Source organism: Pleurodeles waltl, chromosome 9 (genome assembly GCF_031143425.1).
Source record: "Pleurodeles waltl isolate 20211129_DDA chromosome 9, aPleWal1.hap1.20221129, whole genome shotgun sequence".
Lineage (NCBI taxonomy): Eukaryota > Metazoa > Chordata > Amphibia > Caudata > Salamandridae > Pleurodeles > Pleurodeles waltl.
The window spans coordinates 158688155-158708849 of NC_090448.1; the positions used below are offsets into that span (position 1 = coordinate 158688155).

The window sequence follows — 20695 nt, forward strand, 5'->3', positions numbered from 1 at the left end:
AACACAACTATTTCCTATTCGATGGTCAGTATTATTTGCAATTACAAGGGACGGCTATGGGGGCAAAATTTTCCCCACCGTACGCTTGTATTCTGATGGGAGCAGTAGAACGAGACTGGCTTTGGAGTGACCGAAATGAACCTTTTTCCCAACATATCATTTATTGGGGACGATATATTGATGATATTCTGTTGATATGGCAAGGCCAGAAGGCCTTATTGACACAATTTTTGAAGTCCTTAGTACCTAATAAATGGGGCATAGATATCACATATCAAATTTCCAACTCTGAGGTAGAATATCTGGATCTCCTGATTTATGTGGAAAAAGACAAATTACAGACCAGATTTTTCAGAAAAAAGACAGCTGCTAACTCAATCTTGCATGCAACCAGTTGCCAACCTCCTAGTACAATTAAGAACATCCCGCAAGGGGAGTATAGACGAGCAAGAACGAACTGTACGAATCTTATTGATTATCACACCTCATCTAGTCAAATAACGGAGAGACTCATGGCCAGAGGGTATAATAAGACGAGTTTGAATCTAACTCAAGACAAATAGGTAATATGGACCGAAATAGGATGATCAACATTACACATCGGTCCAAACATGACACAACTATTCGTATGATCACTAAATTTCATAATGGCCATTATTCTATTAGGAAATACCTGCAGAAACATTGGTACCTATTACAAAACAATCCATCTATTAACAAGTTTATCTCTGATTACCCACAAATTGGTTTCCGTAGAGCTCCCAACCTTAGGGACAAACTTTGTCCCTCTTTCTTCAAAGTAAAATCCTCTGATCCCTTCTTTCCCAAACCCAAGGGCTTTTTTACCTGCACCAAATGCTCTATTTGCAAATTAGGTCTCAACAAATCAACTAAAGTAACCAATAAAGGAAAGGTTTTTCTGATTAAAGACTTTATCAATTGTGAGAGTACGAACATTGTTTATGCACTATGGTGTCCCTGTCAATTAGCCTATGTCGGCAGCACAATTCGCCCTCTCAAAGTCCGAATCCAAGAACATTTTCGAAATATTCACAAAATGGACGTCAAGGCACCGCTTGTGGAACATTATAATGAATGCCACCCACATGAACGTACCTTTACCTTCTGTGGCCTCCGACGCATCACAATGTCCCCAAGGGGGGGCAACTTACCCTTACGCCTACGTCAAGAGGAAAGCCGGCTGATTATTCACTATGACACTGTTAACAATGGTCTAAATAAGGACCATGAATGGTATTATTGGCTAATGTAAATACACAATGTTACTTATTCTCTAATACACTATGCTAACCATGTTTACTAACAAAGAGGACTTGATAGATGAAGTTTTATGTTGTTAGTATTATTTTTTTCTCTTCTATTCTATTCTTTTCTTTCCTATGTCTATTTTTTTGTGATTTATGGTTGACTTCCCTCCCCCTTTTTTCATCTTTCTTCATACTTTTTTTCCATCTTTCTTCATACTATTTTTTCTATATAATCTTTCATGTTTTCTGTCTTTCATTTCATTTTTATTCTTATTTTTATTTCTGTGCTGCCTCTGCATTTCGCCTTATAAACAGTCTTCCATTAACACTTATCTAAGATGGCGCCGTTTTTCTTGACGACATCCTTGATTAATTTCTCCTGACGATTCCTTCGATCTATTTCAAGTCCGCGGTAGTCCTTCGTCTGTGTTGTTATTTCCGGGTCAGACGAAGGACTACCGTGTATAAACACGAGCACGCTCCCCGGCGCGTCCTCGAATATTGGACCATGGACGCGTCGGACTACGGAATACTTGCCCGTTCCTTTAGAATCAGGTTAGAACTTGCGATTGCTGTTTACACACATTTCAGGGGGGCCTTTTTGTACCATTTATTTTCCGATGCTATCAGATACCGCTTATTAATATCTTTCATTAACTGACATTTTTCATAGTCTGCTCCTATTTGTATTTGTATTATCGGGGGCAAACTCGTAGATGTTCTAGGATTTGGAATCCTTTATTTACTATACCGCCCACCCAATGAGGGGATAATCCTATTGTCGTACACACTTGAATGTGGAAAACTTTGTTGTAACTTTACTAGAAACTCAACTTTATTGTTATTTAGATCAAAACTAAGTTTTTTTGAATTCTCTATTTTAGCATATGATATGTATTTCTATACACAGCACTGTTATTTCCATTGTGGCATTTGCGCCTGAAGATATTTCACTATTACTTCACCAGGGTATGTAACTATTTTCTGGTCACAATCACATATGATATATTGTTATCTCTTCTCGTTCTTTATTCCACACACTATATCCTTGGTATGATATTGGACTATTCGTCCCTCACTGCTGAGTGCCAGCATTTTCTCGATATGGCTTTTCTTGCACTTATGTTTCTTTAGTCTAAATCACCATAGGGACAGTAGCGTGTTTACACTGCATGCTTCAAGGATGCTATGTTCTTCTCTCAGTGATTTTAACTGAGGGAAGTTCCATGCTTGTTCTTTCTTTCATGCACAACTTTGACAATGCATGCTTTTTTAACATTAAAAACTCCATAATAACCCTTACAACCTTTTAAAACTTAAAAACTGCATTCTACCCTGTTCTTCTCTTTTCACTTTTCAAACAAGAAGCACGAACATTTGAGTGCATGCCTTTTTTCTTTGTCTCTTTTCTTTTCCCTTTTTCATGCACTGAGGGTACTTATTCACCAGGTGTCACCTTTACTTGCTTTAGATTTCCCTTCTGGAGTCTCATAGTATCACAAATAATCTCTTTACAGCCTTGAAAAAGCCCTGGCGTATTCGCAATGTGGGGCGAAACAGGTGTTGGCTGATACTCTACTGAATCTTGGCAGCAACTCTCTCTGGATTTGTACCTTATTCTCTGGATTACATCATTCTCCTCTAATCCAAGTACGCTATTTTTCCAGCTAACGTTATGCTGAACCCTTACACTTAAATCTGGAAATCTATCACCATTCTATTGATTAAAGCGCACTGAATTGGACTCAAGAGACTCAGTTTGTTCTTTCCTGATCTGCAATTTTACTATCAACATTATATTTTAAGTGTGGGAACCTACCGCTTATAGCAGTGGTACCTCATTTTAGTCCACTATATAAAGAACCAGCTTCCTACGTTGACAACAGACATGGACAGCCATGAGATAATTTTCAGCCAATGTAAAGAGTAACAATAAAAGTGGTTTTTGTGATGCCCCTAAAGATGTATGTATTGATGACCTTGGTGCATTCAAGCTGTGAGCAAAACAAGTATCAAATTAACTATTTTTATATTCTTCTTATTCATATCACAATTAATTTAATGTGTTTGGAAACTGTTGATTTGGTCCTGTCTTCTCACGTTCCTTTGGCACCAATGAAAAAAATAACTGGTTTAAAGTCTTCAACGGCCTGTTCTGAAATTACAGAAATTCAAAGCTCCTCTAGTATTAACTATAAGATTATTTCTTCAAGTTGGAAGTATGAAGCTTCAAGGGCCTTAATGCAAAACGCTGCTTAACTGAGACTAAAAGAGTATACCACTTGTTCAAGAGGGGTCTAAAGTGCAAGATCCATCTTGTTCTGGTAAAATAAAGTATACTGAACTTCAGGATAAACACTCAAAGTTCATCAAATCGTATAGCCCACATTAAAAGCAGTTTTAGAGATTATATATGTCAAACACGAAAGATTCAAACAGGAGTGCTATTGAAAACCTAACACCCAAGAGCAAGACTATAATTGTGCTGCAAAATGGGCTTTCAGGTGGGTAGAAATCATCAAGCAATTGTCTGCACAGGATCTTTAAAATCAAGAAAGGCCAACAGAAATTACAATCTCCAACTATAAAATAAAAAATAAAAAACAGATCTGACTGACTTAGACACAGGTGATATTGAAGAACAAATGCTATCCTACGAAATAAGGTACATAATAACTTTTCTAAATGTAAAATGGGATCTTACATTTAACCTTAAATTTTCCGCTGGAATACTTCATAGTCTTGAAGTATACTCAAAAGCCTGTCTATTTCTCATAGGTTTCTTTTAAATTTACAGAGGATTCCTGGGAGTAAGAACACTCTGTAAGAAACATCAAATAATCGTGCGCAAAAGGAGATTTAGTGGGATTTCACAAATATTTGGAAGACGTGTGCATCAAGCAGACATTTATGTAAGCTCAACTTGCAGTAATGGCTTTGCGATCTCTGTTGTGGGGCATTAAATGCTCTGAAAACCAATATATGAATGTAAATGTAAATGTAGGTTTATATAGCGTGGCTTATCACCCGTGAGGGTCTCAAGGTGCTGTCCATGGGCACAGGGAGATTAAGTGATTTGCCCAGAATCACAGGATGTAGCGCCGTCACAGAGGATCGAACCCCGATCTCTAGCTCCCAAGGCGGTTGCTTTGACAGCAGCGCTATATCCTCTCCCCGAGGATAAGAGATAAGATAAGCGATAAGAGATCAAGAAGACAGCTGTCCCCAGTTTTGGATCAGACTGTGCTCAAAGAGTTATGACACAGAACAACTAGACATGCTATTGACTTTGGCTGCAAACACATCTATCACACAAGAGCCCCACAGGTCAAAAATGTTTCACAGAGCTCAACACAATGATTCAATCAACACTTGTTTTAAGGTTTTCTACTCAGCACATGTGGCAGTTATTCTGTTGCCTTCAAGGAGGCAGGTATCATGGGACCCAGTCCAAATGTATAACTTCCTGCAGAGTAATTGGAAAAAAAAATTATGAGAGCCAAATTAATTTTATGAGAGCCAAATTAATAAATTCCAGAAGATTATTCTGTGCAGATTATCATTTTCTTTAATCCAGAGAACAATTATTTCCAATATCCTCATGTGAACTCTTATTCCACAGGTGAGGCTAGCAATGTGTTAGTTTTGAGGCATCTCTGGACCACTTCTGTGAAAACACTTAAGAGAGATTTAAACAAAAGTGTTTAGCAGAGTTTCATTTTGGCTATAGTTTTGAGGGACTAGTAAATGAGTCATTAGTCATTTTTTGTTTTACTAACATTCATGTGTATTGTGAGGTATCTTTTCTCAAATGTTTTTTATTCCTTTATTGCAGTCAAAGTTCTTAAGTGCAGCCTCGATGCTGAAAGAAGGAGGTTTGATTTACAACATTTTGCTGGTACCACTGTCAACCAAATCAAAATTCCTCTTCACAAGCTAGTATTTTTAAAACTCACTTATAGAACCTCCAAATCATCATCTTAGATAGATGTGCATTTCTGTCCTAGAATAGTTGCCATGATGTTGCTAGTGTTACCAATCTATTCTCATTAACCTTTACTACTCAGCAGAAGGCCAACAGAAGATTACGCTTTTAAGCTTATAAAATATTTGTTCTGTAACATAGTAGATGAGAAAGACTCTAGTCTCATTCAATTTCACACGGCAGTCACCACTTCTAGAACCTACAGGTCTTGACCATAGTCTACACTGTCCCATTAGGGGCATGAGGGGAAAGTAGGCACATGATTTTTTCAGTCTCGGCCTTGTGGCTCTTTTCAGATGTACTGTGGATAGCTGCTACAGATAAGGTATACACCCTTGTATTTCTCCCCAACACCCTAATACACTTGCATGTATACTTTATCCAGGGACTAGTCTCCAAAAATAACAGTAAACATCTCTCAGAAAAGGTTACCACAATGTCTCTCCTTATCTGACTGATAAAGGATGAAAAACAAGGCATCCTTATGAAGCTTTCTTCAAACTGTAGGTTTTCCTATAGTTTTGACAATATGGGCTGACCTCACCCTTACACCATGTTTTGAGAGGTCTGTTGGAGTGGAGATATCGTCCATCTGGCATAGTTGGTGTTTCAGGTTCCCAAGGAACATGGCAGGACAGGACTAAGAGTCATACTTTCTAAACTGTGGCCACTACGTTTCCAGATAAGCAAGCAAGTCCAATAATAGGCAATCCATTACTGTTCCGACCATATGGAAATCTAGACTAATCAGCAATGCCATTATCTATTCAAAGGCCCAGGTATACAGGGCTTTCCGAGCCCAGCCCCAACTTGGACCACTAAAGCAGGTATGCATCAGAACTTAGGGTGCTGAATTATCAGGTTTTATCTTCGAGAAAAATTTAGCCTTTGGAGTATACGAGAGGGCTTGGGGACTCACACCTGGTCCACATGTAGATAATGATGTTGAAGGTGCCCCATAAACACCAGAGATTAGGATGTGCACAAAAAGTCACCTGATTATGTTACAAAACCCACAATTTTATTATTTTAAGAAATAGATGTGATATTATTCAATCACTTGGATAGGCTTAGCTTGTTTTTAAGTAAACATTAACAATGTAACATTCATATTTTTCTTTCCAGCAAAATAAAACCAGAAGAGACAAAGACAGAAAAACATTTTTTTTGCATATGACAAATTTACAAATTGCAGTGACTTTACCATTTTCCTTTTCGTTCCTTTGTGGTGCTGTTCCTACAGTAAAAGTTTGCAGAAAAAAGCAGCGCTCACGGACATGGAATGCTTAGTTGATAAACATCTTACCTAAAAAGATCCACTTCATGAACCGTCGGCAAAGTAATGGATATTAGAGCATCTGTCTGAAAAAGAGTACAGAAAATCAAAAACAGGTGGCAAGGAGAATGATTTTCAACACTCATTCGCCTCATCATTTTTATTATTATACTTATATAAGGAGAGAATAAATATATGAACTAGTTTAATAGTCTCATTCTTGTCTAAAGTGAAAGTGATGTACACAATCCAATGTGGTACTGCAAAATGAAGAGCATTATAGGTGAAGCACTGTCCATTCCTGTTCACGGAGCGCTCTTTGAATACCTTTTTATTTTTTCTGCTGGGGGTTTAGGTTATTAGTTACCCTTTGATGGATATTTCACATTAAGTCAAATAGAAGCAAACATATATAACCAGGCAAAGAGCTAAGGGATGTCCAGTGGGATATCTTTAACACTAAGATTTTCACATTTGATCACCTTAGGTGGGACTAAGGATGGCTTCCACTGAATATGTTACTATACAACAAGAAGTTATGCTTAAGTGGGACACAAATTGGCACTAAACTGGATAGATGTAGAACAGAAAAGTGACTGTTTCCATTATTCTGCCAAAATAGTTTTTAAAAGTTGTAAAGGGGGGCGATACACATATACACCCCCCCTCGGGCATTTAGTGATCAAAGACCTGTCCTAAAAAGTTGGGTGAAATGTTGTATTTGTTAAGAGGGGGCCCTGTATGGTAACTGTGGTGGCCTGGACCAGACTCAGCAAGTGGTAGCCTGGTTCGATAACTGAAGGTGGCCCTGAGACACTGGCTATGAGACGGATAGGAGAGTGAAGCAAAGTACAAGGAGAACACTGTTCAAGATAACTAATTGGCATGGTCGGCCTCAAGTCTGCAGTGTCCCTTTGAGCATGGTGACAAGGCATCAAGGCTGCACGTGAAGTGAAAAAAGGTTGCTGTGAAGTGGTTGACAGTGGGGAACAGGGGTGAGGTGGTCAGAGCAATGGAGGCTGCAGATGATACTGACATGGTGGCTACAGAAGAGTCCTTGAAGCAGAAAAAGCACCTTGGTTATGCTGTTAGAGGCGAGCCAGCTGCAATAAACTACACAAGCATTAAGGGGGGCTCATAAATTGGGTGCCCAGACAACGCAGAGAGGTCTAATCTTGAACATTATATACGTTGCGAGTACTGTTCCTGAGCTAATAGTTGATACATATGTTGCAACTCCACCCAATAAATACTAAGGGCCTGATTATGACTTTGGGGTATGGGATACTACGCTACAAACGTGAGTGATATCCATTATATCCTATAGAACTTGTAAAACTGTGGCGGGATATCTGTCACGTTTGTGAAGGAGTATCCCATCTGCAAAGGTCGTAATCAGGCCCAAAGTCATAATAAGAACTAGGTTTATGCAAAGTTGGAGTAGATGCGTATTTATGTTATGTATTTAGAGCATCATTCTAAAGTAAATACCCTGGGCATGTAATCAAATAAAAAAAATATAGTAAGCATGATAACCCTGGCAATTATCTGTTGCAATGTGAAGATGTGTATCTTATTTTTTTAATTATGGCAGAAATGTCTTTTCTTATATTAATGTTGGTAGTCAAGGCAGACTATTTCCTCCTTAGCCCGTTAGGCAAACTGCCAAAAAATTAAATTGCAAAATTTACTGAACAAAATAAAATTGTAAAGTATGCCATCACAATGACAGTTCAGGTGCAAACTGAGGTGGTCACCCAGAACACATTTTGGGACATGGTATGAGGCAGAGCCAATTGCAAGCTAAAATCTGCACATCAGTCAATATATCAAGTGGGACAATGGAAAGAAATATAAGCAAGTTAGCCATAAAGGTAACCTTGGTAATGGCAGTACCTAAAGCTGATTTACCATAATCAGTGCAGACACCTAATGTCTCTATGTGGGCATCTAGACAAGATCAGAAGAAACAAGTCAAATGATTCAGAGATAAAATAAGAGTATAATAGTAATATGCGTATAACACTTCATTAGTTCAGTCTTAAAATCGCAGTAATTCTACCAAACTCAATAATACTCATTTTATTGATGTCACCTGGATGAAATATTGAGTGAACCAGCAAGGATTCAAACCTGTTACCTCAGGGCGAACAAAGATTATAGCAGTGGACATATTGGAGTACTGGCCTATCAAGGTCGTATAATAAAGACACTGCATAAAGGGATACTTTCTACTTCAGAAAGAGCAATAAGACAGTATGACACCAACCTCACAAGTTACTCTTTTATGAATTAGGCCCATATTTGAAGTGCCTCCTAGTTTTGGCCACAGTTGTGGAATAAAATTGCCTCTAGTATCCAACTGAGCCAGTATGAGTCTTAACCAAGACTGAAGTGCAAGCTAATAACCATGGCTTATTTCTTAACTAGTAAGGTTTTGATTAAAATTTGTTTGCTAAAACTTGGTCTTTTCTCACCAATGAATCCCTTGTTATAAGGCTGACATTAACTAATCAACGCAAACCTGAACACTGAGGTATCACAAGTTTGGCCATTAAGACTGATGTAATGCAAAACTCCCATTAAAGAAGAAGAATTTCCTCTTTTCTCTCATTTGTAAATAGGACATAACTGAACTCATTCAGTTCTGCATCCCTTTTTTGATAAATATATGCCTTTAGGCTTAGTGGTGTTTTTCGTTGAGGAATCGTTATGGTCACGAATATGCATGGTATTGCTAGTTATGAAATATACTAGTGTATTCTTACAATGCTCTCAATTGTGCCATTAACTTTTCTTTAGTCATATTTCACAAAATTGGGCACAAAACAAACTTTGGCAGAGGCTCCCCCATCTTGGGGGAGCTGTACATATGGCGGCTAGTTGTGGCCCGACCTTGGAAGCGATGAGAACCCCCATGACCCTTGATGGAGGCGTGGCGGGACTGGCCGGTGGGGGGCGCAACCCAAGAAGTACTAGAGTGCTTCTGGGGTTGTTACAGCTATGTGGCGGCCCCGCCCATAAAAGGCAACATGAGGTGGCGAGGGGGTCTCATTTACCACTCGCCGCCTTGCAAGAAGGTCGCCAGTCTTAGGATCCTGGATCCATCAGCACTACCCCACCAAGATTTTATTTTCTCTTTTGTTTATCACTCTCCTTTCTTTACAGGTTTGGCACAGCATGCTGTGCTGCGAATTATGCAGCCACAGTTCCCAGCTGGTGCCTCCAGGATCCACACAGACTCAAGAGAACCTCACCCGACCAAAGTGCAATTTCTACCCTGCACTCAGTGGCGGCTCTGGTGGCGCACTGGGGCTGTGGAGGGGAGGTGAGGGCGCTGGGAGCAGCTGTGCTTAGGCAAAATCTTGATTAAGTGGTGGGCTGCTCGTCTGATTTTGTGAATGGGGAGGCATATTGTGGTTTTCTAGCAATTTGATGTGGGGCCAGTTGTGGCAATGTGTTTCCTGTTTCTTATGCAGGGCAATTGTGAGGGGCTTGTTTGCGTGCGGTGCAATGTATTTTGAATTGTGAAGAGTAGTGGGATTTGCCTGGCAGTTGTTAGGGGCTAATTTGGGCACAGTGCTTGTAGGGCTTTCCCAGGGAATCAACTTCACAGGGCCCGTTTTTGCAGGTGGTACAACACATTTTAGGGATTGAGGTAGGTTGCGTTGATTGTTTTTCTCTACTTTCTGTGCATTCACCCTAGCTCCAGTGGAGTTGTATTTGGCCAGTTTGCAACTTTATTTTTGGGCTGATTCCTACACACACGCTCTGGTTTCTCTTTGGGACGTTCATGCCACAGGATTATTTTTTCGCTACAGGCTAAGGTAGAGGCTTTGTGGGCAACATTTTTTTGTCTGGTGTAAGTTTAAGCCACTTGAATGATGCCGGGTGGTGCAAAAAAAGGTTCTAAGAGTGCAAGGGAGGATGTCGCTTTCGAGGCATTGATGCCCATCATGAATGCAGTTGCCAAGCGAGTGAACCGGTTGATCCAGCAAAAAGGCCTAGGAGACAGGAGGTTGCACCCAGGGTGTTTTTCCCCAAGTTCAGAAGCAGGGTTGCAGTCAGGGACCTGCTAGGGAAAGTAGTGCAGCTCCGGGGGTCCACTTGCAGGTGCCACCAGTGGCCAACACCAACAATGTGGTTGCGCAAGGGGGTGGGGCTGTGATGGTGCCAGCGGCGAGTAGTAGCATTGTCCAAAATGAAAACAGTTGCATGGCGAGCTGCAAATATCCTACCCTCGCTATGTAAGGTTGGCATGTTGTCCTCTCCTATAATGGGTGGTGCTTTGGCCAGAGTGACCGACGGTGATAATATTGAGGGCCCTTGATGGTTCAGAGGGCCCGGGGCCGGCAGGCTCAGAAGGGTGGCGCTTCCGTGATAGGGGCCTGTGGGCCATCACACATTGGTCAGGCGGTGCAGAGGACAGCAAGTCTTAGTACCTCGCTGGCCAGCTGCATGCCCCCCATGGTCCATCTGTGGAAGGGGCTCCACCCCAGTATAACAAAACAGCTATAGTAGGTAGAAAGGCATCATTGCGAAGCACTAGGCTGGGGTCTGTTTGTTCTGTACATGATCAGTTGGGCAGACATGTGCCACTGGATATAAAAGAAAACATTTGGAAAGGGAGTTATGTTGAAATGTGTGAATTGATTGTGGACAGGCCCAAAAGGGAGGAGAGCAAGCGGTGCAAAGAGTGCTCCCATTCTAAGGACTGCAGTCATTGACCTTACAAAAAGCATGTTCCATAAGCAGGATGCGAGAAATCCAAGAAGACTCAGAGCCGCTCTCACAGAGATCCAGGACTGAGGCTGAAACATCTGGATCATTGTAGAATGTCCATGACTCGATAAGCAGGTGGAAAGGCACCATATCCAGAACACCGCTCATGAACAAGAGCCTCTGGGTAGGAGTCAGGAGTGACTGACAAATTCATAGAGAACCTTGCGATGTAAGGAGGTTTGCCCAGAGGTGGTCTAAGGTGGACTGTGGCAACCCGACATTTAGCATTGTCGTCAAGCTATTTTTAAGACTGCTACACAGAACCTTCAAAGTTGTGCAGAAACCACACCATTACTTTTGTTAACACCAGCAGGGACTGGATGAGGCTGAAGGGGAGCAGAGACAATTGAAAATGCTTGTAGCTTACCTTGAACAGCAGGTATCGCAGACAATTCCTGTGGGACTACAGGACAGGTAGTTCAAAACAGCTACCAAACAGGTGTCTAGAACCAGAAACAGATAGAACTTGGACCAGTAAGAGCATCTTGAAGTTGCTGTTCCTTAGAATGAAGCTGGGAGGGTGAAGTCTAAAAGAAGACAAAGGTCTACACTCTTCTTCAGCACCAAGAAAATACAGGAGCAACTTTCTATTCCTATTTCTGATGCCACAACCCTCTCTGTGCCTTCTTCGTCCACAAGCAGCTCTTTCTATAAGATGGACAAGTGGTCCTTTGACAGCTGCTCTGGTGTGGGTGGTACACAAGTTGGAGTGGAAAGGAACCATAGGGCACATAACTGCTTAAAGATTTGGAGCACCCATTCATCAGATGTGATGCTCTGCCACAGGCAATAAATTATTCTGCCTCCAACTGCATGACCATGTGCCATTGAGAGCAAGTGGAAGCAGTTTTGTGGCAGTGGGGAAAGAGGCAGGGGACTGAGCATTACGTTGCCACTTAGGGTATGGACGCTGATAGCCAGAACCCCTTGAAAGGACTGAGGGGTCTTTTGTTGCAAAGGTAGACCTTGACATTGTCATTGTGCCAAGCCCCTTCCGAAGCCTCAAAAGGGGAAGTAGTGCTGGGAATACTGAGGCACAGGCGAGGAATGGCTGAGGAAGAGCGCCATGGCTGAACCTGCTTGGTCTCTGAAGAGATGGTTGCCATTAAATGACATTCATTAGTAGCGTCTGAACGTCACTTAAAAAGCATGTGGTTCTCATCCATGCACAGTGCCAAAGCACCACACTGATATCAACTGCCATGCCTAAGCAGCAGATGGTGTCCAGGCCAGGCTGAATGATTGGCTATCCTAAATAAGCTGTGCAAGACTAGTGGGAAATTCTTTAAGGACTGTGCGTAAGATCGCGCTGACCGGCTTGTGAAGTATTGCAGCAGTGGCGTACCCACTGAGCTCTAGCAAGCTGCAGCCATTGTGAGGCCATTTCTCCTACGATACTGCACATCCAGAGAGGGAGAAATTAGTTCCTCGAGCAGGGAAGGGGCTCCCTGCCCCTCGCTGGTGGAAAGAGGCCTGGGCACTGCACAGACTGATGTCAACAAATGCTTCACCACCATGGCTGGGTGAAACAACAAGCCACTGCGGCTATAGAGAAACAGGATGCGGCAAGATGGACAGGTCTCACAGAGTCAGCTGGAATCCTGAGCAGTGCCCATGGCGTGTGGGTTGCGAACCAGCCATCGGAGACAACTTGTAGCGGGGCGGACCTCGCCTGGGGTTTGCCTGGCTCTGGCATCAACACACAATAAGGCCTAACGATCCTGGAATATCGTCTGCCTTTTGCATAGGAGAAAAACAGGGCCGGTCAAGTGACCGGATGGGCAGATTGCCTCCCTTCTCCTGTCTACTGGGGGCACTGTTGAAGAAGCATCTATGTGGATGACTACGGGCAATAGAGCCCCTTTGAGGTACCGATTCCACAGGCGTAGGTGTTGGGGAGATGAACTCTTGAGGCCCCAAGGGTACAACTGCACACAATTTCTGAACTCCAGCGGAGCACAGGGGCAGTATACCCCCTTCAGTTATCCCCTTCCTGTGACAGGAGCCAGAGTCTTGGCCTTTAAATAATCTCCTGGATACTATCATTAAGGGAGTTGCTGGTGGATTCTTGTTCTCCCCCCCTGCCATCCTGGGGACGCAGAGATAACGGAATCGTGCTTTGACAAATATTGAAACCCTAAAATGGCCCTGCAGAGCCCTACCATTATGTAGAGGGCTAAGGAACCAATGCTATTGACTGGACCGGGGGACTTATGTATGGGCCAGGAGATCTGACACTGAAGAGTTTCACGAGGATACCCAATAAGTGGAGGCCCACTGCAGGTGGGGCCAGGGACTACATCTTGACAACCCCTGGTTGTCCCCTCCCCCCCCTTCAGCAATAAGGGACTACACCAGGAGGGATGGCTCGAAGGTACCAAGGAACAGGCAGAAAGTGTAGGGAGAAATCGAACTGGAGAGTGCGGGGTCCAGATGCATGGTTAATACCAGATAACTGCCTCGGAAGCGGTGAAGACGGTAGGAGGTGCTCGTTCCCAGGGGGCAGCGGTTGTAGTGGATGAAGCTACAATCCTGTGCATAAACCACTGCCCTCTTGGAGGCAGCCCTGCATACTTATAACTTACTCTGTTCTGCCAAAGACACTAGAACACTTGATTATTGTAATGACAATGCCCATGGCTTAAAGGTGAATAGAGACCTTAGTATCCCTGAAGGGGGAGGGGAGATGATGTGCACCAAATCCACACACCCGACGCAGGGAGAAGACATGCAGGAAGCAATGGAGGCAGTAGCTTCACCCGTGCCACCGGCAGCAGAGAAGGAACTGGAATCCAACAGAGACAATCCTGGCAGCTATTAAAGATGCTAAAGTGGTACTGGAGAGGAAGATCGAGACTGGAGCTCATTACATTAGTCTTCTTAAGGAAGATGAGAAGAAACTGGTCGACAGGGTGGCAGAGATAGAATCGACTTTAGTGCAAATGCGACCAACAGTCCTGACTCATGGTGATCATTAAAGCTCAAAAAAGAAGTGTTGCTATTATTTTTGTTTTTTTATTTATAATGTTTTATATAGCACGATCATTCATGACCCTTGTATCAGAGCACTGTACACATGTTCAGCATGCAGGTGGCATAAACAAAAGCATAATCAAGAGCGAAAACAGGATGAAACCGAATCCACAAAGAAAACCACCTCCAAGTCCAGAAGAGTAGAATACATGAGATTTACAGCATAAATTTGTTCATCAGTATCATTTTAACTTACTTCTTGAAAGAGGCCGTTGAGGGTTTCATTCTGATTTCAGGGGGTAGAGAGTTCCAGATTCTCAGAGCAATACCTGAGAAGCCACAGTTGTATGTTTTCTTTTTATGAATTTAGGTGGTTTCAGCAGTAAGGTACCCTTGCTTCTGGATGCTCTCAAGCCACCATATAACTCAAGTTTTTGTGCAAGGTATCTATTAAGTGAGAAAGTAGATGATGCGGAAGGCTGACTGCAGAGAAACAATACCAGAGTGGTGGGCCTCCCAGAAGGGGTGGAGGGACAGCCAGTGGATTTGTTCATGGAGGATTGGTTGGCCACTGTGGTGTTAGAGGGGTTCTTAGTGGAGAGGGACCATCAGGTGCTGGGTAAGCCACCACAAGTCCGTGGCAGTGGCGATCGGACTCCAGCATTACAGGGACAGAGATGCAATGTTGCAAAGGGCCTGATCGCATGGTCCCTGGAAGGTGCAATAAGCCTCTGTGGCTCTTTGTCTTTGCACCATCGTTGCATAGTCTAGACAAAGAGACCTTTATAGCAGTAAAGAGACACCTATGAACCCTGGCTATTCAATAAGCAATGCTTTTCCCCACCAGACGCCACATCATACTAAGCAACAAAACAGTTTTTCTCGACCCCGGGGGGAGGTTTGAGAGTGGCTTGTGCACAGAGAATACCCATCTCCCCCAGGTGGTCAGGAAGGGTGCCCCACATCAAAATGGTGTGAAGCTAAGGGACAACGCAAACTGCAGAAGAGGCTGACCCAGAAATCTTCTAGGGACGAGGCAGAGACTGAAAAAGCAAGAGTTTTGGAGGCACTGCACCAACAGTGAACTACGCAATTGGGCACTAAATGGTATCTCGCCCACGGAGTTGGGGGGAGGATCCAGGGGGGTGAGGGAACAGGGTCCGGAGCCTCTGGAGATAAGACACTTCCACCAGTGGTCTCACCAATGAATACAGGGGAAATAATATGATTACCTATGAGGAAATGGAGGGCCTGATCGGGATCGAAGAAAATCTTCACATATCTCTCAGTCCCCACTTTTGCTGCCACAGACTTTGAACCTTTGTCAGTCAATGAGGTTTAACTCTGATTTTGGGTTGGGGAGGGCGAACAATGTACCGTGAATTGGGGGGCCAGTTGTCCGACGTGGCACAGTAAAGTAAGGAGGGGTGGGAGTTGGGAAGTTTGTTTCTACATTGTTCCTTTGCATGTGGAGGGTATGTATTGGGGAGGCCACCAAATTGATGAAGAGATAATTGGGGGTGGGGGGATCTAGACCATGACACACCACCATGGGTGCAAATTATCTTACTTTATTGACATGGGATGCTCACAGATTGGGGCACAAAATTAAATAGTGACTGGCAGCAAAACTCCTCTCAAGATACTCTGCCGATATAGTATTTTTTTTTTAAGGAAACTCCTATTCGGGGGAACCATGCACCACCACTGGAATTAGGAAAATACAAAGTGGTGTGACTTGCCAGGTACACAACGGGCTCTAGGAAGCGTAGCAATTCTAGTTAAAAAGTCCCTTCCTTTTGCGGTGACTAAGGTGTGGACAGACACTTTAAGTCGATTTATAGTGATTCTGGGGCACTGGCTGGGTGGGATATTAGCACGGATTGATGTATATATGCCACCCGGAGTCCAGATAGGAACACTTCAGGTGTTGACTCGAATAACAGCAGAGATCCCACAGGCTACAACACTATTGTTGGGTGACTTTAATATGATTATGGACCCCAGATTGGAACAGATATATGTTAGACCCCTACAGACATCCATGAGGAGAAACTAAGCAGCTTTAAACGAGCCCTAGGGATGGTGGACATTTGCTACTCCGTAAATGAACAGGATATGGGTCACTCTTACAATTTGGGAGCCCTTAATATGCATTCCTGAGCAGACTATGTGTCTGATTATGACCTTGGCGGAGGTGATTACTCAGTCCCAAACGTGACGGATATCTCGCCCGCCGTATTACAAGTTCCACTATACTCTATGGAACTTGAAAAATGGCAGACAGGATATCTGTCACTTTTGGGATGGAGTAATCCCCTCCGCAAAGGTCGTAATCAGGTCCTGGTCTGTTACTCCCTAAAGGTATCGGATCATTCCCCTGTGGAAGTTAAACTGCAGGCCCCATGTGTAAACGAGATGAGTGAGTGGCACAAGGCAACTATCCTCCCCAACAGAAGTGAAGAGGCCGTCTAATATTACATATCTGTATTTTCAGGCAAATACGGAAATGGCTACTGACAGAGTTGTTCTGTGGGAGGCTTATAAAGCTACAGTATGGGGGGATCCTCTTAGGAGAAGCAGCAGATAAAACAAAAAGAGAGTGTGAATGCTTGGAATTGGAATGGGATATCCAGCACCTGGAGGATAGACAGGCCCATACCCCGTCAGAAGGGATAACTCAACAAATGGTAAGGAAGCGGGCAGGGTATAGAACTGTGGCTAATAGTGAGGAGAAACAGATGTGTTTGGCCTGTCAGCAGAGGATATATGAAGAAGGGGATAAATTGGGTGGGGGAGTGGATAACTTCCTAGCAGGGCTAGCATCGTGGGAAGATGAAAGATCAAACATTACAGAGTTACTAGGTCCTTCGGGGGAAAGAGTGTGCAGAAGTGGTAATACTGCAGAGGTCATGGCAGGGTACTAAGAGAGTTCTACGCAGGGAGCTACATAGAGGGTGAGGTGCATTTGGAGCTCTCACAATTACAGACTGGGAAATCGCCGGGACTGAATGGTCTCACAGTGGAGCTCCTGCGCAGATACATAAAACTGGTACCCGTAATCCATAAAATGTATACTGCAGTCTATGAAAAGGGTGAACTACCCCATGACTTGCAGATGGCGAAGGTTGTCCCCATTCTCAAACCAGGGAAACTCCCTGCCAGATGGGACTCCTATAGACCCATTACCTCCTGGATGTAGATGTGAAAATTCAGGTGAAAGCCCTAGCGAACAGATTGAGAAGACTTATTCTAAATTTGATACAACCAAAGTGGGTTTATGCCCCAGCAATCCACTAGGTTTACCTTAGAAGGCTACAGAGCAATGTAGACGCAGTTAGGAATCGGGCAAACCACTTGCGGAGCCTCCCTTGAAGCCCACAAAGCATTCAACTCTGCAGAGTGGCCCTATATATTTAAAAATAAGTTCTAGACCGAAATTCTTGGCCTGAATCAGTTTGCTATACACAAAGTCTCAAGTGCGACTGAAGGTGAATGGGGTCCTCTCAGCAGCATTCCTGACTGGGAAGAGCATGAAGTAGGGCTGCCCTCTCTCACCAATACTAGTTGCGTCAGACTAGAACCATTAGTGGAATGGGTACAAGTAGATGCACAGATTGAGGGCTCGAGATAGGATCCTCCCTCACCCCACCCATCAACTACCAGACCTTGATGAGGAATTCCCAGAAAGATTTAGAACCTGTAACGGCGAGGTGGAAGAGAGACATTGGAGATTCCGGGAATTAGTGTGGGATGATTACTTCATAAGTGGTGTTAAGTGCTGGATGATTACTGTTTGAGAGGCTGCAGACAGGTGAGGACATTCCTCCATACACTTTCAGACTTCCCAATTTTGTGTAATTTCTGGGTGGGGATGACTCAAAGATTGGAAAATGCTACTGACATTAAGAGGCCACACTGATCCTGCTAGGGATTTAGTGAGACTCTGATGCAGTTTCATACCAACTCATATTATTTAACCTTGGATTCCTCCTCGCTAAGAGAGAAGTAGCACATAAATGGGGCTCCTCAGTGGCTCTTATGGTGAGAGACTGGGAAAAGAAGCTGAATATTAGCCACACACAGGAAAATATGTTTTACAAAGGAAGGGGATCTCTAAAGAGGTTTGATAAGATTTGGAAAGGGTGGATGAGTGATGAGTATGGTGTTTGATTTAGCCAGTGACCTCAACGGATGGAAAGTGTTGGGAGGGGCAGAGGGTTGATTGTTTGGTTTTGCAAGTACATGTTTTACTGTTTGGGAAATCAATTAAATACTACACTGTTTTAGGAGACAACTGGCATTCACTAAGGAGAAGGTGAGGCTGGTCAAGGAGCATGGTCTTTGTGAATGCCTCCAGACAACTGCATTCCCTATCAGGAGGAGCTCCTGATTGGAACAAGTTTGGATTGAATATGGTTGTTGACGTCTGGACCTAAAGGCTCAGGGTGTTGAAGGAGGAAGGGCAGAACTCTAGGAGAAGATTGGTGTCATCTGGCAATCTGTCTGCTAACTGACGAACAAGAACCAGGCTTCACCCAAATGACCTTTAGTGTGTCAGTAAGAAACTCAAAGAAAAGGAATGGTTCCGTAGAAAGCTGTCCAAGCTGCAGGACTTGCACTAGGACAATGGTTTTGACTTCAATACATGGGAGTTGAAGGGCCAGGAATTGCGCAGTTCTGGGTTTGAAATTGGGTTGGGTGTTGGCCCTGGATTCAGGGTGGACTTGCAGCGGGCTCAAGAGGCCCAGGCAGTGCCTAGGACTGGCCCATCAACAGTGATCCAACTGGAAGACTCCTTGGATCCTGAAGGTGCACCAGAGGGAGCTTGAAGAGTACCAAACATACTCAATATTGTCTCCTTGAAGGCCTACACTTGGGACCTAGAGGCACCCTGACTTCCAAGAGACTTCTCAGGGAGGCAGGGAGAAGGACAGTCATGCTTCAATATCTTGTGTTTTTCCATTGACTTGGAATTAGTTGAGAACTTTGAAAGAGGACCTTTCTCAAGAACAGAAACAGGTCTGCATTTTTTACTTGGAACGAGACCTGCCTTTACGCACTGAGGTTGGCTTTGCTGTCCCAGATCGCGTTTGGGTGTATCTCGGTGGAGTCCAAGCATGACTTGGGAGTCATGCGACAAACCCAGGCATCAGACATATCTGGTGTGGGATTGTAATACACATCTGCTTCTGATAGGTTTAAACCCTGTAATCTTTGAGAGGAAATAATCGCTCTGCATACTATCAAAAAAATGTTACCAAAATCTTGCCAGACAGAAAAAGTGAGACAGAGCAAACTTTGGATCTACATCCGAAGGCACAGAAAGAAAGGAATAGATGTTACCGTGCTGTGTTGGTGGTATTATGTGGCTCTGGAGCATAAGAGAATTGCTGGAAAAAGTTCTCCAGATTCAGCCTGGCAGGTGGGGATATCCACAAGATGAGGAATCTGTGTTTAGAAGCATCCATGCGAAAGAAACAAACGGTCTACCATCACTTAAGACTAGATAACATGTACAGTTGTAAGACCTACATTCCCGCTAGCCCCTTTCCAGACAGCTGTTGTACATTTTACACTGAATCTATTATTAAATATAGGCAATAAGGCACATTCTCAATAAGGAAATTACCAGTTAAGACTGAAACAAAGAAAAGCTTCTAATTAATTGATCCTGAATGAAATTGTATATGTTTTGTGCCTATGTGAGGCTCTTAATATGCTAAAAGAAGAATGGTACTTCTTAGGGTGATAACTAGACCAACTACAACACCCAACTAGAAAACTAGATTCGCCAGTGCTAAATCTACCCGGTCTAGTGCACTTGGTATTATGCAGGCCAATCTTCTGTTATTGTGGTTCATCAAAAAACAGAAAAATACTGTAGGATTATATCTAGATTAACTAGTTTAAGTACAGCCTTTGAGTTAAGTATTTCTGTTGAGGGAACGGACCGATGTTCCAATGGTCACTGCTAAGTTATTGTATTTTCTATATCAGTGGTTCCCAACCTTTTGACTTCTGTGGACCCCCCACTTTATCATTACTGTAACCCGGGGACCCCCACAATTATTATTGGAATCTGGGGACCCCCCAATGAGTCATTACTGAAAGCAGGCCTAAACATTGTCAATGATTAGAACTGCAAAACAATACACCAAAGCAAGCATTCATCAAACACATACACAAATGATAACACATTTTCTTTAATTTGCAAACATCAAATAAAAATATTTAATTTTAATAGGAAGGTTGGAGCTCTTCTAAATTCAATTGAAGCCACACATCGTCCATACTATATTCTGTTTGATGCACTTGCACTGCTCCCACGAATCAATCTGAGGATACTAATTACATTTTTATCCCAATTTTTCAGCTTTCTTTTCAAATTCCTTGACATTTAAAGTAAGT

The 20695-nt window shown here is 43.1% G+C and overlaps 1 protein-coding gene across 1 annotated transcript in view; it reads right to left on the bottom strand.

The window, feature by feature from the left end:
* The window catches only part of DENND6A (DENN domain containing 6A), a 292813-nt gene that overhangs the window by 134880 nt on the left and 137238 nt on the right, over positions 1 to 20695 (bottom strand). Inside the window, exon 9 of the mRNA XM_069206473.1 lies at positions 6560 to 6615. Coding sequence (XP_069062574.1) covers positions 6560 to 6615 — 56 coding nt within the window. The remainder of the gene's footprint in view (positions 1 to 6559; positions 6616 to 20695) is intronic.